Source organism: Malaclemys terrapin, chromosome 8 (genome assembly GCF_027887155.1).
Source record: "Malaclemys terrapin pileata isolate rMalTer1 chromosome 8, rMalTer1.hap1, whole genome shotgun sequence".
Classification (NCBI taxonomy): domain Eukaryota; kingdom Metazoa; phylum Chordata; order Testudines; family Emydidae; genus Malaclemys; species Malaclemys terrapin.
In genome coordinates, this window is record NC_071512.1 from 55,171,561 (window position 1) to 55,193,148 (window position 21,588).

General features: G+C 46.0%; 1 protein-coding gene across 2 annotated transcripts; it reads right to left on the reverse strand.

Moving 5' to 3' along the window:
* Window positions 1–7,897: 7,897 nt before the first annotated feature.
* ZNF648 (zinc finger protein 648) lies at window positions 7,898–16,857 on the reverse strand. Of its 2 annotated transcripts, XR_008446015.1 has the most exons (3): window positions 16,715–16,857; window positions 12,435–14,719; window positions 7,898–8,097 (listed from the first exon to the last, which is right to left on the reverse strand). XR_008446015.1 is itself a non-coding variant. In XM_054038619.1 (2 exons), the coding sequence occupies exon 2, from the start codon at window positions 14,647–14,649 to the stop codon at window positions 12,886–12,888; it is 1,764 nt and encodes a 587-aa protein (XP_053894594.1). In that variant the 5' UTR covers window positions 14,650–14,719; window positions 16,715–16,857; the 3' UTR covers window positions 9,710–12,885. The 2 variants fall into 2 exon arrangements, 1 of the variants encoding a protein (XP_053894594.1); XM_054038619.1 differs by lacking the exon at window positions 7,898–8,097 and having other exon boundaries at window positions 9,710–14,719.
* Between the last annotated feature and the right edge of the window lie 4,731 nt (window positions 16,858–21,588).

The window sequence follows — 21,588 nt, forward strand, 5'->3', positions numbered from 1 at the left end:
ATTAAAATGTTAACATTAAATATTTAATGGCTGATCATTTTAGCAGGAACATCCAGTTTATGTACTCATCCCACAGTTCCAAACTGCCTCCCATGCCAAAAGATCCTGCTATCCCCAAATCACTGGCTTCCCTCAACAAATTGTACAGTGCAGTTACGCATTTTCAATATGAAGTTCTGCAGCATATTGACAATGTAAAATTTTGGGGAATCATAACATTACTTACATTTAGTATCAATTCAAGTACAGTAGCCCCTCACTTAACATTGTACCTATGTTCCTGAAAAATGTGACTTTAAGCGAAACTATGTTAAGTGAATCCAATTTCCCCATAAGAATTAATGTAAAGGGGGGGAAGGGTTAGGTTCCAGTGAAATTTTTTTCATCAGACAAAAGACATATATACACACACACACACACACACACACAGTATAAGTTTTAAACAAACAATTTAATACTGTACACAGCAATGATGATTGGAAAGCTTGGTTGAGGTGGTGGAGTCCGAGGGTGGAAGAGGGTGGGATATTTCCCAGGGAATGCCTTACTGCTAAATGATGAACTAGCAGTTGGCTGAGCCCTCAAGGGTTAACAGATTGTTGTTAATTAGCGTCACACTCTACAAGGCAGCACAAATGGAGGGATGAGAGACAGCATGGTAGACAGATACAGAGACACACACCCTGTGTGAGAAAGAGAGAGAGGTGCGCATTGCCCCTTTAAGTATGTGAGTCCACTCTAAGTACATTGCCTTTTTAAATAGATCAGCAAGATGAGAAAGCAGCTGCTGCCAGCAAGCTCCCTCTGTCCTGAGCCCTGTCGTGTCCCCCACCCTGCTTTATGGAGATAGGGTAAGCGGGGGGGAGAGGGGCACCCTGACTTTAGCCCTTCTCTCCCTCCCCCCCTCACCCCGCCCCTGCACACCAAGCAGGATGCTCCCCGGAGCAGCTCCAAGGCAGGAACAGCACATGGCAGTGGGGGGAAGGGCAGCTGAACTGCCCGGCAATTGCTAGCCTGCTGGGTGGCTGCCACACAGGGATCTTAGGGGAGCGGGGAGCTGATAGGGGGGCTGCTGGTCCACCCTGGTTCCAAGCCCCCACCAGCTAGCTCCAACAGGCTGCTCTTTCTGCAAGCAGTGGACAAAGCAGGCAGCTGCCAAACGTTATAAGGGAGCATTGCACAATTTTAAACGAGCGTGTTCTCTAATTGATCAGCAACGAAACAGCATTAACTGGGACGACTTTAAGTGAGGAGTTACTGTAGCATAAGGGATACTGTACTGATTTTATTACTCATTTTCATATTCAATTTAGTAAAATACCAATTTTTAAACCGGTCTGAATTTCCATTCTGCTTCACTGGAGTGCTGTGGACTCCAAGCCCCTTGCCACAGAATTTAGGTCAAACTTGCTGCCAAGTTCATGGCATGGGCTATGCCTATACAATACCTTGCATCCGCAAAACAGCAATCCCAACTGTTTTACAAGCCTTGGTCTTGCTAGATTGTTGCAGTGCCTGGTATGAGGTCCTGAGCTCAGATCAATCTTAACTGCTTTAATCTACAGTGATTTATCTTGATTGTGGATGGGATGTCAACCATTAGTTTCTCAAGTTCATTTTAATTTCATCCCACAAAGTAGTTACTGGCATTAGAAAATTGGCCAGTACCACAGCTCCTAGGAACACGGCTGGGCACTGTGGAATATAGATTCTGATCTTCTCAAAATCACTCACTAGTAAAAACCATGACTGTAAGGCTGGAGGAGAAAAAGAGAAGTTAGCTTGAGAAAATAAAGCAGAGGTCAGAGTAAATTGCCATACTTCACTCTTCATAAGTCTGATCTAACAACCCCAAGTGCACGTACAGCCAAGATTTCTTCCCCAGCTCAGGGCTCAGATGCTGAATTTATCCCTTCTCGTATTGCTTCCAGTAATGTCCCAGAATTGGAAGTATGTTTATGTGTGTTGGACAAGTCGTCCATATAGCACAGTATTAATAAAGGAAACTGCTGTGTCCTTCCATGGCTTTTAGACACTGCTATACTGAACATTTCAGACCCAGAGCTAGAGGGACTCTGGCAAATTTGGACAAAACAAAAATAATTTCTGTGGAGGCCACCAGCTTTCTTTTCAAGGAAGTGATGCTGCCAACTACAGTAAAAGCTGTTTTATCTGGCATGTTGGGGAATGGGGGGTCCCGGTAAGTGAAAAATGCTGGTTAACTAAGAGGGTGGGAGTTTGGGTGCGGAGGGGGTGCGAGACTGGGGTTTGTGGGAGGGCATGCGGGGCACGGGTGAGGGCTCTGGGAGGGAGTTTGGGTGTGGGAGGGGGCTCGGGGCAGCGGGTTGGGGGGCAGGAGGAGGTGTGGGGTGCCAGATCCAGGGGGAGCTAATCTCAGGCAGCTCCCCACAAGTGGCGACCTAATCTCAGGCAGCTCCCCACAAGTGGCAACCTGTCCTGGCTGCTTCTAGGCAGAGGCGTGGCAGGTGGCTCTGCACACTGCGTCTGTCTGCAGGTGCTGCCCTCGTAGCTCCCGTTGGCCGCGGTTCCCAGTCAATGGGAGCTGCAGAGCTAGCTCTCGGGGCGGGGATAGTGCACAGAGCTGCCTGCCACACCTCCACCTAGGAGCAGCCGGGACAGGTCGCCGCTTGCGGGGAGCCGCACAAGGTGAGCAGCCCTCGGATCCTGCACCCCCACATCCCCTACCCACTGCCCGGAGCCGCCTCCCGCACCCAAATTCCCTCCCAGAGCCTCTGCCCCATTCCCACTCCCATGCCCCAAGCCCTGTATCACACCCAAACTCCCTCCCAGAGCCCGGACCTCCTCCTGCGTCCCAACCCCCTGCCGGCCCCGCGCCAACCAGCCTATAAACCGGAATTTCAATGAAGATCAGAAATGCCAGGTTATAGAGCTTTCTGGTTGGTGAAGTGCCGGATAAAACAGCTTTTACTGTTGTTATATTTACCCTCTCATTTTAGCTATTTATTATTGTATCTGGCCACGTAAACAGCTTGGGATGACTTTGGTGGTGGCCTAGTGTGCCACATGACAGATTCAGGGTTTGGAAGTGATTTCAGAACCTTCTCTACTCAGCTCAATAAACATCAGACACACTATGGATCAGATGACCTTAACCACATGTTGTAAATTCCTCTAGGTAAGATTTCGCAGCTCAAGCTGGAGAGTTCCCGTACCTCTGATTCCTTGAGTTGCAGTCACTGGCATTTTCTTTGGATGGGGTTGAACATACTGTTCACAAAAGTCATCATATTCTTGTTTAATTGACACTTCCACATGCCAAAGCATCTCGCTTTGGAGTCAGACCACCAGACAGTTTTCTTTTTGTTAACCCATTTGTTATGCTTAGTAAAGTTTCATTTCGCTAACATTTTAATTCTCCCATTAAAAAAATCACGTTGTTTGAAGCAACAGAGAGTTCTGTGGCACCTTTAAGACTAACAGATGTATTGGAGCATAAGCTTTCGTGGGTGAATGCCCACTTCGTCGGATGCATGATTTTCGTGGCATTCACCCACGAAAGCTTATGCTCCAATACATCTGTTAGTCTTAAAGGTGCCACAGAACTCTCTGTTGCTTTTTACAGATCCAGACTAACACGGCTCCCCCTCTGATACTTGACACCATGTTGTTTGGAACACTTTCAACACTGTTACGCTCTCATCGGCACAATACCCATTCTACCAACTGCCGCACCACATACAGGGATATCCTATCCCTTGTAAACAAGAACTGTAGCCTACAGCCATTTTAATAGCACTAAAATTGTGTCATTTGGTTCATAGTCTAAATAGATGGAAAATCTGAAATCCAAAATTATTCTATAGCTATTTAGAGACCGATATAAATGATTTCTAGTGAGACGTCACAGTGGCACATTTTTCAGATAGGGACAATGTAAGTAGGGCTGTACAGGCATTTTACACGTCTCCTGACCCTGATTGATATTGTAGTCCAGCTGTGGTTCAAGACATTTTTGGGCTAGCTCTTAGGGTTTGTCTAACTTGAGCTTTTTCAGATTTAACTAACTTGGTAGAAAAAATGGTTGAGCTAAATCAGTGCAACGCCCTGGTGTGGAAGCAGTTCAACACCCCCACCCTCCCAATTTAAAACCCATTTTGTCTCTCTCTCTCTCATTCAGCAGCCTCTAACTTTAACCACCACTGAAGTCCACACTCCGTGCTCGTTACACACAGAAATTGTGGCCAGTTGGTTTAGCAGGCACTATCTGGCAATGGACGGTTAAAGGAGATGTAGCTATAAAAACTCCCACACTCCAATCTGGATCTATGCTGGTTATGTGATGTGTATGTACCTCGTGAACCATGTAACTGATACTCGCAATCCCCCATAACCCAAGCCTGACCCCAGATGTACAGTATCTTCCCTCTTGTGTAAATTTGATTTTAAACATTAACTTTAACAAAATTTTTATTTTCCCTGTATTAAATGACTGTTTAGAACAGAGGGTCTTCTACAGTTGCGAACTGTTGTTAAGATAGCAGGCTTCGTATTGACTCATTTCCCCCTCTAGCCTTGATTCCACACCATCCAGTCCTACTGATTGATGGCATGAAAACCTATTAAGACAATATTAAGGAAACAAGCCAAGAATACGAGTGCAGCTGTTTAGTTGTGTTGCACCCCTTCTTTTTTTTAATCTACCATTAGTTTCTTCTCTGATGAGGGGAATTACATGCATTTGTTCTGAATAACCCCTCCTTCCCTGCAGCTCCTATTACTTTAATATCTTCAGATTACTTTGCTTGGTTTTGTCCCCCTGAGGGTCTGGTCCCTTCTATGGTCCCATTGATGTAACGGGACTAATTGTGCTTTAAGTCAGGCATATGCTTAAGTACCTTGCTGAATCAGGGCCTAAATGTTTGCAGATCTGTTTACCATTGATTATTCACCAAAGAAGTATCTGACCAAGACTTAAAGCTGGCAAGCAGCCAGGCAGAAAGGAGATTGTTGCTTTTTTCAGTTTAGGTAGTGAAAAAAGGCTCTGGATACCCCCCCAAGAATTCTCAGCTGGCTCCAATTTAGAGGCATTACCTTTTGGAGAGCAATGAACATTTTGCCATCGTGACAGAAGCATCTCCATGAATCTCCTGAAACAGATTGAGAACCACTAGTCTAGAAATTGGCATGGTCTATACTGTAAGTTTCAGCAGTGCACTCGTTGCAAACTCAGAATAAGAATGGAAGATTAGCTGAGAGAGAAAACTTTTGAAAAAATGCTTTTTTGTTTTTCCTTATTTTCAGTTTTGTAAAGTGAACTTTGTGCTTGTGAAAGGTGCTGAAATGATAATCGTGAGACGGGAAGGAGCCTTTTATCTTCAACACAGGCACAGTACAGTCAACGATATAGCATATTTGGCTAGGTGACATAATTCTGATCTGGAAGGACCGGCTCGAAGGGTGAAATGCCAACGAGGTACAATGCCAGTTGGCATGGCTTTGGTGATGTGAACACCTGTTTGAGGAAATGGACTAACAACAACTGATTTCACACAAACCACCAAACAGGTATATTTTGGGAAACTCTCAGTATTCCATTACTTATTCTGGGGGCCACCCAGCGTTTACTAGACATGTATATTTTAATCAGTTATCAAAAGGGACAGGGCAAACTACTGACCCTTTAAAATAGTCGTGTTAAAGTGTGATATCAATTAATATAGTTTTTCTAGAATGGGATGATCTCTCTAATTAAGGACTGCACACAGAAACTGCACTAATTAATTCCATTTAGTGAAATCAGCCTTTGGATAGGTACTTGTAAACTCAGTTATGAACTGAATTAGGCCAAATCAGTATTTGCCCCTCCCCCCTCCCCCACAATCTGTGTGAGAGCATCTACCCATGGGGACTGCACTGACTTAACTAAAGCGATTTAGATCATGAGTTAGTTAAATCAGTGCACTTGCTGTCTATAGACTCTAAGGGCTCAATTCACTGTTGCCCTGCACCAAGTGTAGCTATTTACATGAATGCAAAGTGGATGTAACAATCCAAAGTGCAAGACAACAGAGAATCAGAAAACCCTTGATTTTATAAGAGTTTTCACAAAATTGCACACCTAATTTGCATACATAAGCAGCCAGTTAAAAGCATAGCAGACTGTTTGCATATATAGATGCACAATTTACACACCATGGTAATTATACGCTCAAAACAGGTACTCACTTTATAAACACGAGGCCCTAAAAGCCAATGAGCTTACTGCACATACCTCATAGACAACCAAGCTGTGTAGTTGTACTCACTATCTAAGCCCTGCCAATAGACTACAATGTTAGGGCTTAGGAGGAATCCTTGTTTCGTACAGCAATCTTTCTTATTAACAAATTTGTTACACAAATGTTCTCATTCTGTTCAAATGCAGTGTGAGAATGGTCTTAAATTGTTGCCATCTGTTTAAGCGTACCAGTCGCATGGAACGGTTGAGGTTGTAGATGTATCTGGCATCTGGCCTGGAAAGCTACTGTATAGCTTCTTCTCTCTTTACATACTGCCTCCTGTCTTTGCAATATTTGCTCTTTTCTCTGTGTAGAGTGGGCCGAAGCAGGGATCTTTGACCTATGCTAGAAGCAGGGAAGATTGCCTGGCAAAAGAGGTCAACCATTAAAAACTAACGAGTGAGGAGTTTGTAATCTGCTCCTATAATAAGATATTTGATTCTTTGCTGGGCTCTCCATATTTGAAGTAAGGCTTCATCAAACAGTGATCTCACCCCTACTTTTTAAGAGGGTTTATGTTGTCATCGGGAGTCCCTCTGACAGAGTTTTCCCTCTTTCAGAATGGAAAAAAGGAGGGATTGGAATCCCTTCAAGGCTCAGACTCAACTGCAGTCTAGTGAGTGAATAAAATTTTATTACAATAAAGTTTTGGAACCAAACAGGAAAATACTAGCTTTTCTCTTATTTAATTGTTTCTTCCATGTCAGGAATGGTGAGAATATGCTATTCGGGCATATCGACCTTGATACGGTAAGGGTCACCCAGTGGAATGATCATCCAGTGGGAAATGTACTGTGATATTGATAGTATAGATCTCTGAGATGACGTGGCCACCATCGTGTATTTACTGTGGCCTCCTCTCGCTACATATATTTGTACTGGTTTTCGTGTGAGAGAGAGCTCAAATAAATCTGTTTGTGATTCAGGGAGTAACTTTAATCATGCTTATTTACTAGAGATATATATATGAGCTATTTGACTCTTATTCTGATTGCAACTGCTACCTTATGTGCCACCACAGTACTTTAAATCCCAAAGCGGGAATGCTAATTTGTCCTATAATGGGGGTCTATTCCTGTTCAAGTTGACAGCAGAATTCCCTTTGACCTCAAGGGAAGCAAGAAAAGGTTCTTAATCTTAAGAGCCTTTTAATACTTGGACCATTTTTGGTGGAAGTGTCTCCCATACAAGTGCTTTGTTGACTAAGGGAAAAACGGTGCAAAGCTTTATCAAAAGGGTCAGCCCATTTTGTGGAGATAGTTTTTGCAATTCAGCCCATCCTGTTTGAGAGAACTTGAGCTAATTTTATTTGCCTCTGAAGTATTACCTACCTTTTATACTCCTTAAAAAGTGATTGGTATTGGTAGCATTACAGAGATCTTTAAGCTTGTGCTTCACATGGGTTCTCTGTCTCTCCTGTTGATTAATACTGATGCGCTTCGGGGGAGAGGTTACTTCAGAATGTTACTATGAACAAATATAATTAGATAGCTGTGTAATTTGTTCTGGAGATTTTTGTTTTATAGGTATTGTGAATTATATATGATGTATCTTATTTTATTGGAAGGGGAAATCAGGGTGAGAACACAGCATGTGTTTTTCTTAACCATCAACCCCAAACTTTTAAAATGAAATTGCACAGGTTTCCTGTATAATATCACTTGACGATAATTAGCATTTACATAATGATATTCATTTTCAAAGTTTTTTTACAATCATTAGCTATACTTGATTTCATATTTACATCTCTTTCTTAATTTTTAAAAACAAAATGAACTTACCTACTTTCTGGAGTCTGTCTACAGACTTTATGTGCAAAAATCATTGCTCCACCAGCCTGAAAAGAGAAGGTCCTTTCTAAAGTACAATTGTATTCAGGCTTTGACATACACATTGAGACAATTACAGCTAGTATGGTTCAGTGTATCCCATGCAGCAATATTCTCCATGGCAAATGTGTCAACTATATTAGTGCTTACCGTGCTACAAACCATGATAGTACTGGTGCACTGTGGGAAAATCTGGGGACTTATGTCATACTGCCTCATCTGATGAGGCCAAATCCATAGGATTATGGGTGTTTTTCACATGTACTTTATGAGATGTTTCCTTCACAGAGACCTGGAAGGTGGGAGGACTGGATAACCTAGATACAGAAAGAGGATTAGTTGGTCCCATCTGCACAACTGAGTCACCATGTTAGAATCCAGTTACAACCTAGCAGTTATGTTGCATCCCTGCCTGTGAGCAGAATGACAGTATGGTATATGCAAAATATTAAGGGCCATGTAGTAGTCATGAACCATGTGTGGAACGAGTATTGAGACAGCTTGGTTGCAAACTCATTTCAAAATCTGTCCAATTGAAATGCCTACAGTTGTGCAGAGCAAGACACAGCACTACGCTGTGTCTGCAGGCTTATGTTCATACCTACAAATCGATGTGCTCAAAAACATGTCTGTGATTAGTAACATGCTTTCATGCTCTTGTGCACTTCTGAATACTCATATGTTCTTGCTGTTGTGGACACAAACAGGCTTTGGCTCAGGTCCAAGTGCAGCGTTAGATACTGAATTATACCATGCATCTATATTTACACCTTATCTACTAATTACTCCTGGGGAAATTCTGTGCCACTGCACATGCAGAATTTATGTGCTGTGCAGATTCCCCTCCCCCCCCCCCCCCCCCCCGAAAAAACATTCTGCCAGAAAGGTGCTGCGGTTAATCCTTTCACCCCCTAAGGGCCGCTGTGGCACCAGAACAGAGAGCAGCCACTCCCGGGCAGGAGCAGCCCCATCTGCGGATAGGGAAGAGAAAGGAGCTGCATTCCTCATAGCTCCCTGACCGTGGGGCCAGGTCTGGAGGCTCAGGATATAGGGGGATGGACAGCATGGGGCACATAGCTGGGGGTGACAGACTGGGGTGGGGGCTAAATGGGAGTGGGGATGCAGGGACAAATGGGGATGTGCCTGACTGAATGAGAGATGCTAGGGGTCAGCGAGGTGGCAGCTCCCTAACAATCCCTCCCCGTCCAAAAACTCCCTTGTTCCATACATCTCCCACCCACACCCAACAACCCTCCAAGTTCACACGCAGGCTCCTTCCCAGCAATTACTTCCCTCTCCCTCAGCTCCTCCATTACCCCTGACTCCCCCAAGCCTTTGCATTGCTTCTGAGGGGTGCGGGAAATACGGTTCTGTATTGTAGTTTAAATTAATTATTACTCAGAGTTCTGTATTAATATGCCTTGTAAAGAATCTGTTTGTCAAAAAACATTTCCTGAATCTTTTTTGTCTGTATTGTTACAGACATAGTTGCTGATGAGTATTTTGAAATAAATTACCAAAATACTTGAAACTGGCTTGATTATATTGTGTTATTTTGACAAATAAAATATACAGAATTTTAAAATATTGTATGCAGAATTTTTTGGCACAGAATTCCCCCAGGAGTATCTAAGCATACCACAAGATATGTGAGAGAGCCAGAGCCTGGTTCCTTTAAGCCACCTTTAAGATACATGAGTGGCAATAGAATATTTATTTCCAGTGTATTTGCTTGAGACATAATAGCTTTAATATCTCAGACATTGGGGAGTTCAAGGGAACACCAAACAATGTCCCCCATGTTATTTCCTTCTCTGTCCACATGGTATATTACAGCATCCAATTTGTAATCATCAGAGACGGAAACCTTTGCAAGTGTAAAAAATAAAACTAGACTACCCCTCCCAGGCCAGTTCTTGGCAAATATAACCCCATTACAGTGCAAGCACATTTATTATTAATTATTATTACTATTATTTACAGATATTTACATTCCTCAAATGTCACAGCGTGTTCAAGTAGTTGGTTCTACGTGGCACCCACCAGCTTCAACACAAAGGGCAGAGTTAGAGAGCCATGAACAAAGTGTCATGTGAAGCATCCTGTCAAGTACAGAGGTCAGGAGATCTCCTCCATGGCAGCAGTAACTGGTAACATAGGTCTGGCCCACTGGAGAGAGAAGGCCAGAGACCCCGTCTGTCCTCCTAACTGGTGAGGCCTGTCCTATCCACTTCCTCTCAGTAAGGGGAATTTTCCCCTTCCTTTCAGAAGCAAAGTGTTGCACTTTTAACTCTTTCCCTACTGAAGATTCTGCACTCGATGGCTAAGTTGTTTGAGGGTTCATTTTGCACTCTTTTTATTTTAATCCCCTGTATGTGTGTGTGTGTGTGTGTGTTTCTTGATGGTTTATTCCTGTTGGCTCATGACTTTGTTGTAATCATTTGGTACCTTTTCATCAGGAGCTGCGCTTGTCAAGCAGAATTTTAAATGCCTTATCAGTCCGGGCTTGCTTTGTTGCTGAAAAGATCGCACAACTTTGCTATCTGGCTACCTATGGAACCTTAGCGAGTTGGCCTGATGGGGAAGAGCAGCCTACCTCACCAGTGAGAGTGAATGGAGATAGTTCAGTGCACTCCTTTCCTAGCTGCCCAGACTGATCTTGCAACCCATCCCAGAGTAGCTGGAGTCTTGCGTGCAGGAGAGGACCAAAAGGATTAGGATGAAATGGAAGAATATGGAGGGCAGAGCCATACGTGTCCACTACAGCTTTGTCCCTGGCTGCTAATGTTGTGAAGGAGGTAGCATTTGGATGATGGAGCACCTCTTATTACATTGGAGAGCCCCTTTCTCTCTGGAAGATAGCAGTGGCACAGGCTCCAGACAGAGCTGTATCTAGCTCTCCTAGATCTGAAAGGTAGTCAGGCACAGCAGAGAAAGGAAATTAATGAAAAACATTCTTCTCCAAAGGGATGTCTTGGGGGCTGTCTGGATAGTGCAGCATGCTGCCAGCTAGGAAGCATAACTACTGGACTGATCTTGAAGCTCTTAACTCTGGGGAGACATGGAACATTTGCTGCTTTCCTTGGTGCTGCTGCACCTTTCCTAACACTGAGTGGAACAGCTGCAGTTCTCACACAGGTTGCTCATCCTTTCTGCTGTGAGGCACAGTCCAACAAGTGTTGCATCTACACAGAGGGGCAGCTGTAATGTGAAAGGGTTGGTGCAAATATCTGAAATGTGTGGGGTGGGCAAGAGAGGTGGCCTACAATGACACATGCAGCACTATCTGGAGATAGATGCAGAAAACGAGGGAGAGGCCACTCGTGAGGTCTAGAGACAACAGCCTAAGGAAAAGTTCAGCTCCATGAAGCACCCAGTTGCTGGGAAGGGTAGTGTCCCTGGACCTTGTGGGGGTTGCTCCTGCTCCCACTGGCAAAAATACCCATTGGTTACAGCGGTGCAGGATCAGACCCAAGATGAGCCAGAAACTGATCAGTTGTGCATTTGCCACCCAGTGTCTCTGCACCTATTGGACAGTCACTGTGTACAGTGTCAATAATTCAGCCAGCCATGGCCAGCACAACCCCATTTAAAAAGTACATTCATCCTTTTCCTAACAGGCCAGTAAGAAGGGAATGATGTCAGTGCCTTCATTTGTAAGTATCCCACAGTACATATATTTGTTTGGAGTTTTCATGGTATCATGTTCGTTTTGTTTTTCATGGTATCATATGAGAGGTACTTCAGGAAAGCTTTTTGTCGATAGGCTGGCCATTGGGGCATCCTCATTATGGAGATTATAATACCTCAAAATGCAGTTCTGTTCTGACAAGGGGATCTCTTAAAATGACATTGGTGGGTTCCATATTTACATTTTGTGGGTGATTTGTGCGCAACTTACAAGTAATAAGATGTATTTTGTAGCTGACAGACCTGCACACACAACCTGGACTCTGAGACTCAAGAAGGGCTTTTTCCTTCTGCATCATCACCAGTAATAGAGACTCTACACATAAACCATGCCCTAAGTGACCCCTATTCCATCCTGTTTCCTTCCAAGGTGTTTCACAGGAACTGCATGGAACGTATGTCTTGTCTACATGCAGACTTGCCTCACTTTTACCAAAAGTGTATTTTTAAATCTATTTAGTGAAACCAGTATGATTTCTACATGTAGACCAGCTCCTCATTAACCATTCTGTTAAGGACACACAAGCAGGAATAGACTTCAGCTCACACTCCATTAGCTGACCTGGCTCTGCAGGGCAAACAGGAGTAAAAAGCAGTGTTGTGTCAGATGCAACTCTGAACACATGTACTGGGAGCAGATCTGCCATTTTCTTACCTAGTCCCTTTTCAGAGTAGAACTACACTTGAAGGGCAGCAGGAATTGGCATGAGGGCCCATGAAGGAGCAACAGCTATGGAGTGTCAGTCAGTTTGTGATGTGCTCTTGACCTTTTGTCCAGCAGGAAGATCTTGGTAAACAGCTGAACTTGGTGCCTGGACAGATGACAAGGTGGGTGTATTCTACATAATCTCTCTCCTCATCTGTACCCCCTGTCACAGGTGAGCTCTGGTTGGGTCCTTTGGTGTGCATTTATGAAGACAAGTACTTGCAGATCTCCTCCTCTAGTCAACAAGCAACTTGGTCAGAGAGTGGTGCCTGCTCCGTATTGCATACAAACCCTCTCTCATATTTGCTCAACCTGATGAAGCCCAGGTCTGTTGTATTTGGCCCCTCAGAAGACAGGTGTGTTGAGTGCCTGGTGTCCAGCTGCCCCACTAGGGAGGGACTTACTCATCGGAAGAGGAGAACGGCTCCCCATTGCTGGCACCATGCTTGGCCTGGTGGCGGATGAGGTGGGTGGACTGAGTGAAGGCCTTGCCACACTGGGCGCACTGGTAGGGCCGTTCCCCCGTATGCACCCGCATGTGCTGGGTAAGCTGCGAGGCATGGCGGAAGGCCTTGCCGCAGTCTGAGCACAGGTAGGCCTTTTCCCCACTATGGATCTGCTGGTGCCTCTTGAGGGTGGAGGAGCGGGCGAAGGCCTGCCCACACTCGGCGCAGGCGAAGGGCCGCTCGCCGGTGTGGATGCGCTGGTGGCGGATGAGGCGTGAGGACTGGGCGAAGGCCATGCCACATTCAGAGCACTTGAAGGGGCGCTCACCAGTGTGCAGCGTCTGGTGCTCGAAGAGGTTGGAGGACTTGGTGAAAGACTTGCCGCAGATGGCACAGGAAAACGGACGCTCGCCTGTGTGGATGCGCTGGTGCTCCACCATGCGGCTGGCCACGGCAAACTCTTTGCCGCAGTCAGGACAGTGGAAAGGCTTCTCACCCAGGTGGGTGCGTTGGTGGCGCAGTAGCGAGAGTGGCTTGTTGAAGGTCTTGCCGCACTCCTGGCAGGGGAAAGGCTTGTCATTGCTGTGCATGTTGCGCTGATGCTTGCGCAGGTCCGAGGAGCGCACAAAGGCCTTCTCGCAGTCCAGGCACTTGTAGGGCTTCTCGCCGGTGTGCGTGCGGATGTGTTTGCGGTAGTCTGAGGACCAGGTGTAGGCCTTGATGCAGAACGGGCACTTGTAGGGGCGCTCGCCTGTGTGCAACCGCTTGTGCTGCTGCAGGGTGCCCTGGTGTGAGTAGGCCTTGCCGCACAACTCGCAGGCGTACGGCTTGGCCCCACTGTGCGTGTCAATGTGGCTCAGGAGGTTGCTTGATTTCTTAAAGGCCCGTCCACACTGCATGCATTTGTAAGGCCGCTCCTCCACCTCGCTGCTGCCCACCTGCTGCGTCCCAATCCTGACCCTCCTCACCGTGGGTGATTTCACGGCCCCAACACTGCCCGCTATCTCGGCTGGCTTGTTGGCAGCTTTCGGGTTCAGCCACTTCACCCCTCTCTTGCTTTTCAGGGGAAGCTCTTTGCTCCCCCCTGGCTTGCTGAAGTCCATACTTGGATTTCCTGGGAACACCCCACCCTCTACTTTCCTGGTCATGTAGCTCTTGATGCTTTCCATGCCATTGCACGGCAGGCTGTCCCTGGCTGGGTCGTCTAAATCACTGTCCAGGGTAACCACAGTGTCCACGTACTCGGTTGAACTTGGCAGCACCCTGCCAAAGTGATTTATGCCCTGTGGGCTGCGCCGAAGAACAGCAGGCTTCCTCACTGGCTGGCTATGCCACTTCTGACACACTGTCTCCTTGCTGCTTTCCTCATCGCCCTCATCACTCTTGGTGCGAAGACTGACCATCATGTTCAACTTCTTGGCCACGCCGTTGGCATTGATAAGGGTGAAGGTCTCATAAAAGACCTCGTCTTCCTCACACAGAAGGTCCTCTGCCATGCTGTCCCTCGGCATGGAGCTGCTGGACACCGGATCTTGGTCCTTCTGCATGCCGTTCCCAAAATGATCACTGTCACTTTCCTCAGCTTCCTCCTCCTCATCGCCTTCATCATTTTCACACCATGTGTTTGTGGTCCTCTTTCTGTCCCCATAGGATCCCTGAGCCAAACCGCTGCTAGGGTATTCCTGGTCCAGTCTCTCAGAGCATTCTATGCTTGCCATTTTCCACTTCTGCTTCTGAATATCTGCTTTCAGGATCCGTCAGCCTGAAGCTGACCTCAGGGTAAGTTACCTGTATTTTAGAACAAGAGATGAATGAACAGGGGCTGGGGACATTTGTGAGGAACAGAAAGCAGCTAGGGATCATTATTACATTGACACCCAAAGGTCCCAGTTGAGCTAGGGGCTTACTGTGCCAGGCGCTGTACAAAGAGGGGTGGCTTATTCCTTCCTCAAAGAACAGGGAAAAGACAAGACTGGCTACGATAACAGAGAGAGAAACAAACAAACAGCATTTTAGAGGTGATCTGGGATACGTATCTTGTTAGCTGGTAATATTTTTTTAATCCTTTCCCTCGTTACTAATTTTAGTTTATTCTTAAAGCTCACCGGTTTGTTACTTTGTTCTAACTCATGGTACTGTTGTTTTAATTTCTATCTTTTCTATTAAAACCATTGCCTCTCTTCTGTGTTTTTAAAACAACTTATCTATTTTTCTGCTTTCTAAGCATAGGAGCACCAGGAAGCAAACAGATGCTCTTAATTATGGAGGCCCTGATACACTATGGTGCTGGATATCAAACTGCTATTTCTCTTGATTACCAGGGAGCTAAGACATCTAGAATGCAGGGTAAGGAACAAAAGTTAATTTCTCTGACAGAAGTTCTGACTCAGGAAAGTTCTGGGAATCAAACCAGTCTCTCTCTCTCTTCTATGGAGAATCTCGGATACTTTGAGGACATGATACTGACAAGGGAAGCCTGTCAATTCAAAGTTTTGCTATAGAAATAAAAATAGGAAGAAGGCAAGAAATCAGAGAACTGACTTTCAGAACATCAGGAGCTCTCAGTTCTCCCCTTGAACAATAACACTTTCTCTTCTCTTGCTTTATTGCAAGATGCACGTTAAAGAATGACCACAAAATAGGCTAATTAAGTCACCTGCCTGATGCCATCCTGAGGGTTTGTTCACCACTTTAAAGTTCTTGAATGTACAGTGCCTATAGCTGGAGACAAGATCCGTAATGGAATAACTCCCTGGATGAAGACTGTACACCTGCCGCCCGTGGTGGAGCAAAAAGGGGCGCTGAACAGCTCAGCCACTCAAAGATCTATGCTGTGATGGGGCCCACAGTTTTTTTTACTGGAGTGTGCATTTGATTTGTGGGCAGGTTTAGGGCTCTGCACTTAGCAGTTGTTTGATTCAGCCTTCAGAGCGCTGTGTATAATGGCCCGCACAGAGTTAATGTGAAGTGTGTCAAAGTGCAAGACATTATACCTCTGATGCTGCTGGATGGCAATACAGACATGGTTTGGCCAACCCAATCAAACAGTCAGTTCTAAGGGTGGCAAAAGTACACCTAACCGTAGAGGAATAGCAAAGGAATGCTACTCTCCACTGACAGTGGCCAATGCAGAAAATTCGTTCTCAAGCATATAAACAACCCAGGGATGCTGACACTAGGGAGTCCTGGTCACAGACAGCAATTGCAGACAAAAAATTGCTCCCCCTCACTTCTTTCTCCTGAATCTAATTTTGCAGTATTCCCAGAGCTTCCTTGGATAATTTACAGGAGATTGGCTGCAACTCCAGCAATCTTACCTTGAGCTGCTTCAATCTCCAGGACTTGCAGGCATTTGTGGAACACAGGGATCTCTTGTTTTGAACAAGTTCCTGTTGGTACCTGGGGAAAAACTGGCCTGAGGGGTAGCACAGTCTGTCCAAGTCACTGAATCTCCCCAGGTGTATGTCAGAGGGAGACACAAGCATAGACACTTCTGTAGAAATCTAAAGCTGCCCACAGGGTGAGGGTGACCTCTCGCTCCTGATCCTCAGCAGCTTGAAAAAACAGATTTGGTCTCAAACTCAATGCATGGACTGTCTGGAGGAAACTAGGTCTGACTGCAGCAAGTACCAGACGTCAGGCCTTGAGAGCCCAGCTACCTCCAGTCTGTGCCCTCTGAGATATTCTTCATAAAGCTCCCCCTCCCATTTCTCTTTCCCTATTGATTTCTGGCCTGCCTCTCCCCCTTTCCCATTAAGCCCAGATCTAGCTGCAATGACTCACCCTGGTATTTGAGTACAGGTGTGTCCCAGGCAGCTGCCCTCGTGGGATCATCTGCTCCAGGTTAGGAACGAGGAAAGGCAGGGAGTTTGGTGCAGAGCAGCAGTGGCAAATGTGCCAGTGTCTGTCTCACCCTTTTGTGTCCAGTCTAGCAGCTGCAGAGCCTCAGGAGGTGGGGCCTGTGAATACATACAACCTTCCTGCCTGCATCACAGAGAGCAGCCTGGGAAATACAGCAGGGCTGCCCTGTCTGACTGCCTGACTGAGCCATTCTTCCAGTTCACTCCTCACATTCTAGTAATGGAAATGGACTCTGAGCCAGGTAAATCGCCTCCCTTGCCCTACAGTATAGTTACTATGCTGGTTTTGTCCACGGTGAATTGAAAGGTGGCTTCCACTTCCACTAGGAAATTAACCCATAGGCTGATAGAGCTCCCTGTCTGAAAGTTTTTCCTGATATTCATCCTATGTGTTCCTATATTGACTCCATCCTATTGCTCTTCATTACACCCTAGTTTATTATGCTAATTAATTTCAATTCCTCCCTAATATTTACACCTTTCAGATATTTGTATGTTCCCCAGTTGATTGTTGCTTAGTCACAGTGTAAACCAATCACTCCAGCCCCAAAATCCTGGTGTGTGTCTGTCTTTCAGTGTCTGAAGCTTCCTGCAGTCATCTTCTGTTCTCCTTCTCCTGCCTCTTACTGACTCAGATCACGCACACTGCTCAGTTCTCCGACTTCTGCAGCAGTGATTTTCCTCCTCTCACTAGGAATTAAATAGTTTTAACCTTTATTTCTTTGTTTAAATGCTCTGGAATCTTGTGCTTCCAAAACACCTGTCCTCTTTTTTTTTAAACAGACCACCCCATCCCCATTCATACTAGGGAGGAGAGATTCTTCAACTGCAACTTCTTCCCTTGGGGTTAGCAGAAGCAGATACATCTTGCTCTCTTGAAGCTGACCTGTAGAACAGTCGAAGTTCCCCTCCACTCCCTCACCTAAAAATGCTTACCTTGAAATTTTTATTTCTGGTGTATTTGAACTCTGTAAAGAGGGCTGTCAGGAGTACTGGATAGCTGCTCATGGGACTGAATTTGATCTGCTTGCTTTTGTCCCCAAACCACAGGTTCAATGGCCCATTTTGCTGTTGATTGGAAAGTATTTCTCATCTGATGGCCTTTGAGAAAGGAGTTAATGGTTTCAGGCCAGTTTCTAATGGCCAGAACAGGTGTCCACTCTGAAGCCCACCATCACAATCAATGCTAATTTGCATGCTTTTGGGCAAACTGAATGGGCCAGGGAGACAGAACTCTCCTGTGACTCCTAGAGGCAGTCCCTTCAGGGGAGAGTTTGAGACAGTGGCTTGGATATTGTAAGGGAAATGTACACTGCAGTAGCCTGTGCTGTATCTGTTCTCTTGATTAACAGAGGCTTCAGTCTCCAAACTGGACAGCCTGCCACCTATCCTATATTAAAATATAGAAAAGGACTGCCAGATTTAGAACTGCAGAAAGACAGGGTTTGCCATGCTCAATCACAACTTGGTCCATGGAGGCTAGTCTGCATTCTGCATCCAGCAGGGACAATTAACTGAAGCTCCAGAGGGATGAGAAACCCCTCTTATAGTGTGACCAGATGTCCCAATTTTATAGGGACAGTTCTGATATTCGGGGCTTTGTCTTATATAGGTGCCTATTACCGCCCGTCCCCTGTCCCGATATTTCACACTTGCTATCTGGTCACCCTGCCTGTTACAATGCAGCTAGCCAACTGTGCAGTTCTCCACCTGGGACAGAGAAAGGGGGTGAACTCAGGCTCATCAAAGAACAGTGTTTCAATGACACTTTTCTAACAAAACCAACAGTTTTTCAGTTGTGACGCAATTTTTTTTTACTGTTTTTAAGTTTTCAATAAATCAAAATAAAAATTTAGTTTGAACTCAAAATCAGCATTTCAGGTTTGGTTTTTAGCGATTTCAATTCAAAACCAAAAGAAAATTTTTGTTTCGGTTCAGTCTGTTAAAAAATTACAAAGAATTTTCATGAAAATGTTCCTTTTCCTCAAAAATCCATTTCTCCTTAAAAAAAAAACTTTTTTTTAACCAGGTATAGGGAAAAGTTCCTTCCTGACCCCCACAGGCAATTAATTTCTGTCCTGGAGCATGAGATGTGATAGTCTTTATCATTACCTTAGCTTGCAAAACTAATTGTGTTGGCATGAAATTAACTAGTTTTCTTTTAAAATTCAGCCACAGTACTTGAAAGACTTGTGTAATATTTTATTATTCTCTGAGATTAGCTTCAGCATTTGCAATGCCTGCTTTGACAGTTCCACAACAAAATGCTATTTCTGATTCATAAATCACACAATTGTTGCACGACTCATGCTAAAATAATCTTTTAGGGAAATGTACCTTGGGGAAGGGGAATCAGATGGAGAGGGGTTTATGCTGCCAGAGAGGGCTACAGAGGATATGAGAGAGAGGATTATTCAGAGATGGAGGTCTAGTTATGGAGGAATATGTTATGAAGTCCATTTTTGGATCTGGATATGGGAGTACAGGGAAATAGTCCTTGCACCTTGTATGGGGAATTTGGGGGAGCCTGGGTTTGGATAGGAAGGGGGATCAGGAGACATGACTTTGAGGGGGTATGAGACCTGGGTGTTGGTCAGAGAGGGACAACCTGACATAGTTAGGAGAGGTGTTTTTATTTTAACCACTTGCTTTTGTGTGTCTGCAATAGCAATGCTGAAGTTCTGCATATTTTTAATTTTGTCCCATTGATAGTCAAAAAAATAGGGCAAGAATTCAGTCAAACCCTGCTCTCTATATACATGCGCACACATCTGCACTAGCCCCTTCCTATTGTACATAGCACCTACCTACACTCAATAAATGAATTCATAAATTCACAGACATTTAAGGCCAGAAGGGACCATTACATCCTCTAGTCCAGGGGTGGGCAAACGACAGCCCGTGGGCCAGATTCGGCTCATCAGGGCTTTGGATCCGGCCCATGGGATTGCCACCCCAGTGGCGCCGCGGATCCCGCACTGCTCCCGGAAGCGGCTGGCAACATGTCCCTGTGGCCCCTGGGAGGGCGAGGGGGCAGAGGGCTCCGCATGCTGCCCTCACCTGCAGGCACTGCCTCCCCGCAGCTCTCCTTGGCCAGGAAGGGGGAACCGCGGCCAATGGGAGCTTCGGGGGAGGTACCCACAGGTGAGGGCAGCACATGGAGCCCTCTGCCCCACCCCCCCGGGGGCTGCAGGGAACGTGGTGCCGGCTGCTTCCAGGAGCGGCGCAGGGCCAGGGCAGGTAGGGAGCCTACCTTAGCCCTGCTGCCACCCCAGAGCCGCTCCAGGTAAGCGGTGCTGGGCCAGAGCCTGCCCCCCGAACCCCTCCTTCACCCCACACCCAACCCCCTGCCCTGAACCCCCTGCTGCACCCCTCCTGAATCCCAACCCCCTGCCCTAAGACCCCTCCCACACTCTGCACCCTCCTGCACTCCAACCCCCTGCCTGAGCCCCTTCCTGCACACCGCACCCCCTCCCACACTCTGCTCTCCCTCCCGCACCTAGGGTGACCAGACATCCTGATAAAATCGGGACTGTCCCGATTTTTAGGTGTTCGTCCCATGTCCCGACCAATGTTTGGTCGGGATGCAATTGTCCCAATATTTTGCACTCCTGTTTTTGTTTTGTTCCACTGGCGGGACTCCGCTTTTTTTCCCCCCTTGTTCTGCCGGTGGGACCCATCTGGTCACCCTACCCACACCCCAGCCCTACATTCATGGCCCTGCATGCAATTTCCCCACCCGGATGTGGCTCTAGGGCCAAAAAGTTTGCCCACCCCTGCTCTAGTCAGACCTCCTGTATATTACAGGCCATTAAACTTCACTATATACACTTGTGCATATACCTCCAGCATGCCCTTATGCACATATCGCACACTATACACCTACCTCTAGGCCATGTCTGTCAGAAAGCACACTACCGTATATACATGTCCCTGTAACTGCATGTTCATTGAGAACCACAGGCATCAGGACCCACAAGGTTCCATTGCCCTGCCAATCAAAATCTGGAATTCAAGTCCCCTCTGCGCTGGGGTTTGAATTTCAGCACCCAGGGAAGCAGAAGGGTCTCAGTAGCTGCACCCCACCCCAGGTCTAGCACCACACCTTCACGTTGCTCAGTTCAGCCAGCAGGACAGTTGAAGGTTAGACAGACACAGAAGGGTTTTTTAATCACAAATTGAATGTTTTATTCTGGCTAGAGAAGAGACAGGATTAGTAACAGAGATTTCATTTCATCACAATGAGGTGGCAGTGTCTGAGCTACTTGCCTGCTCCGCAGTGCTTAGGTTCTCGATAGCAGCATCCTCAAGAAGTTTTCCGTTCCCGTGTAATTGTTTATTAAAATAAATATGGACTCTTCCAAAGTTGCTGATAACATGATCAGGCCCAAGCAATGGTAGTGATCATGCAGAGTCATATAGGTCAGCTGTGGCTACTTGTCAGCCCACAGCCTATTCCATGCCCTCACCTTCCTGCCAGTAAGACTATAGTGGGAGGCAATCACTGCCAGGCCAGAGACCCTGCCAGCAGGACTAGAAGAGGATGATATGTGTAGGCTGATTTCCCTTCCTTGTCACTCCCAGCACCCCTCTAGCAGTTTGGAGTCTGAGAAATCTCACAAGGGGGTCTATAATGGATCCCGTTTTGCTGCTGCCTAGCCTTTGATCTACCACATCTCTGTTTGGATATTTCACACCCTCTAAATTCTGCAGCCTCAATAGATCATCTTTGAACTAATATATTACTGTTCCTCCCTATCACTTGCTCAGTTCCAACCGGGGGGTACTGATGAGATG

Coding starts and splice junctions, on each gene's coding strand:
- ZNF648 (XM_054038619.1), bottom strand. CDS start 14,649: ATGGCAAGCATAGAATGCTCTGAGAGACTGGACCAGGAATACCCTAGC.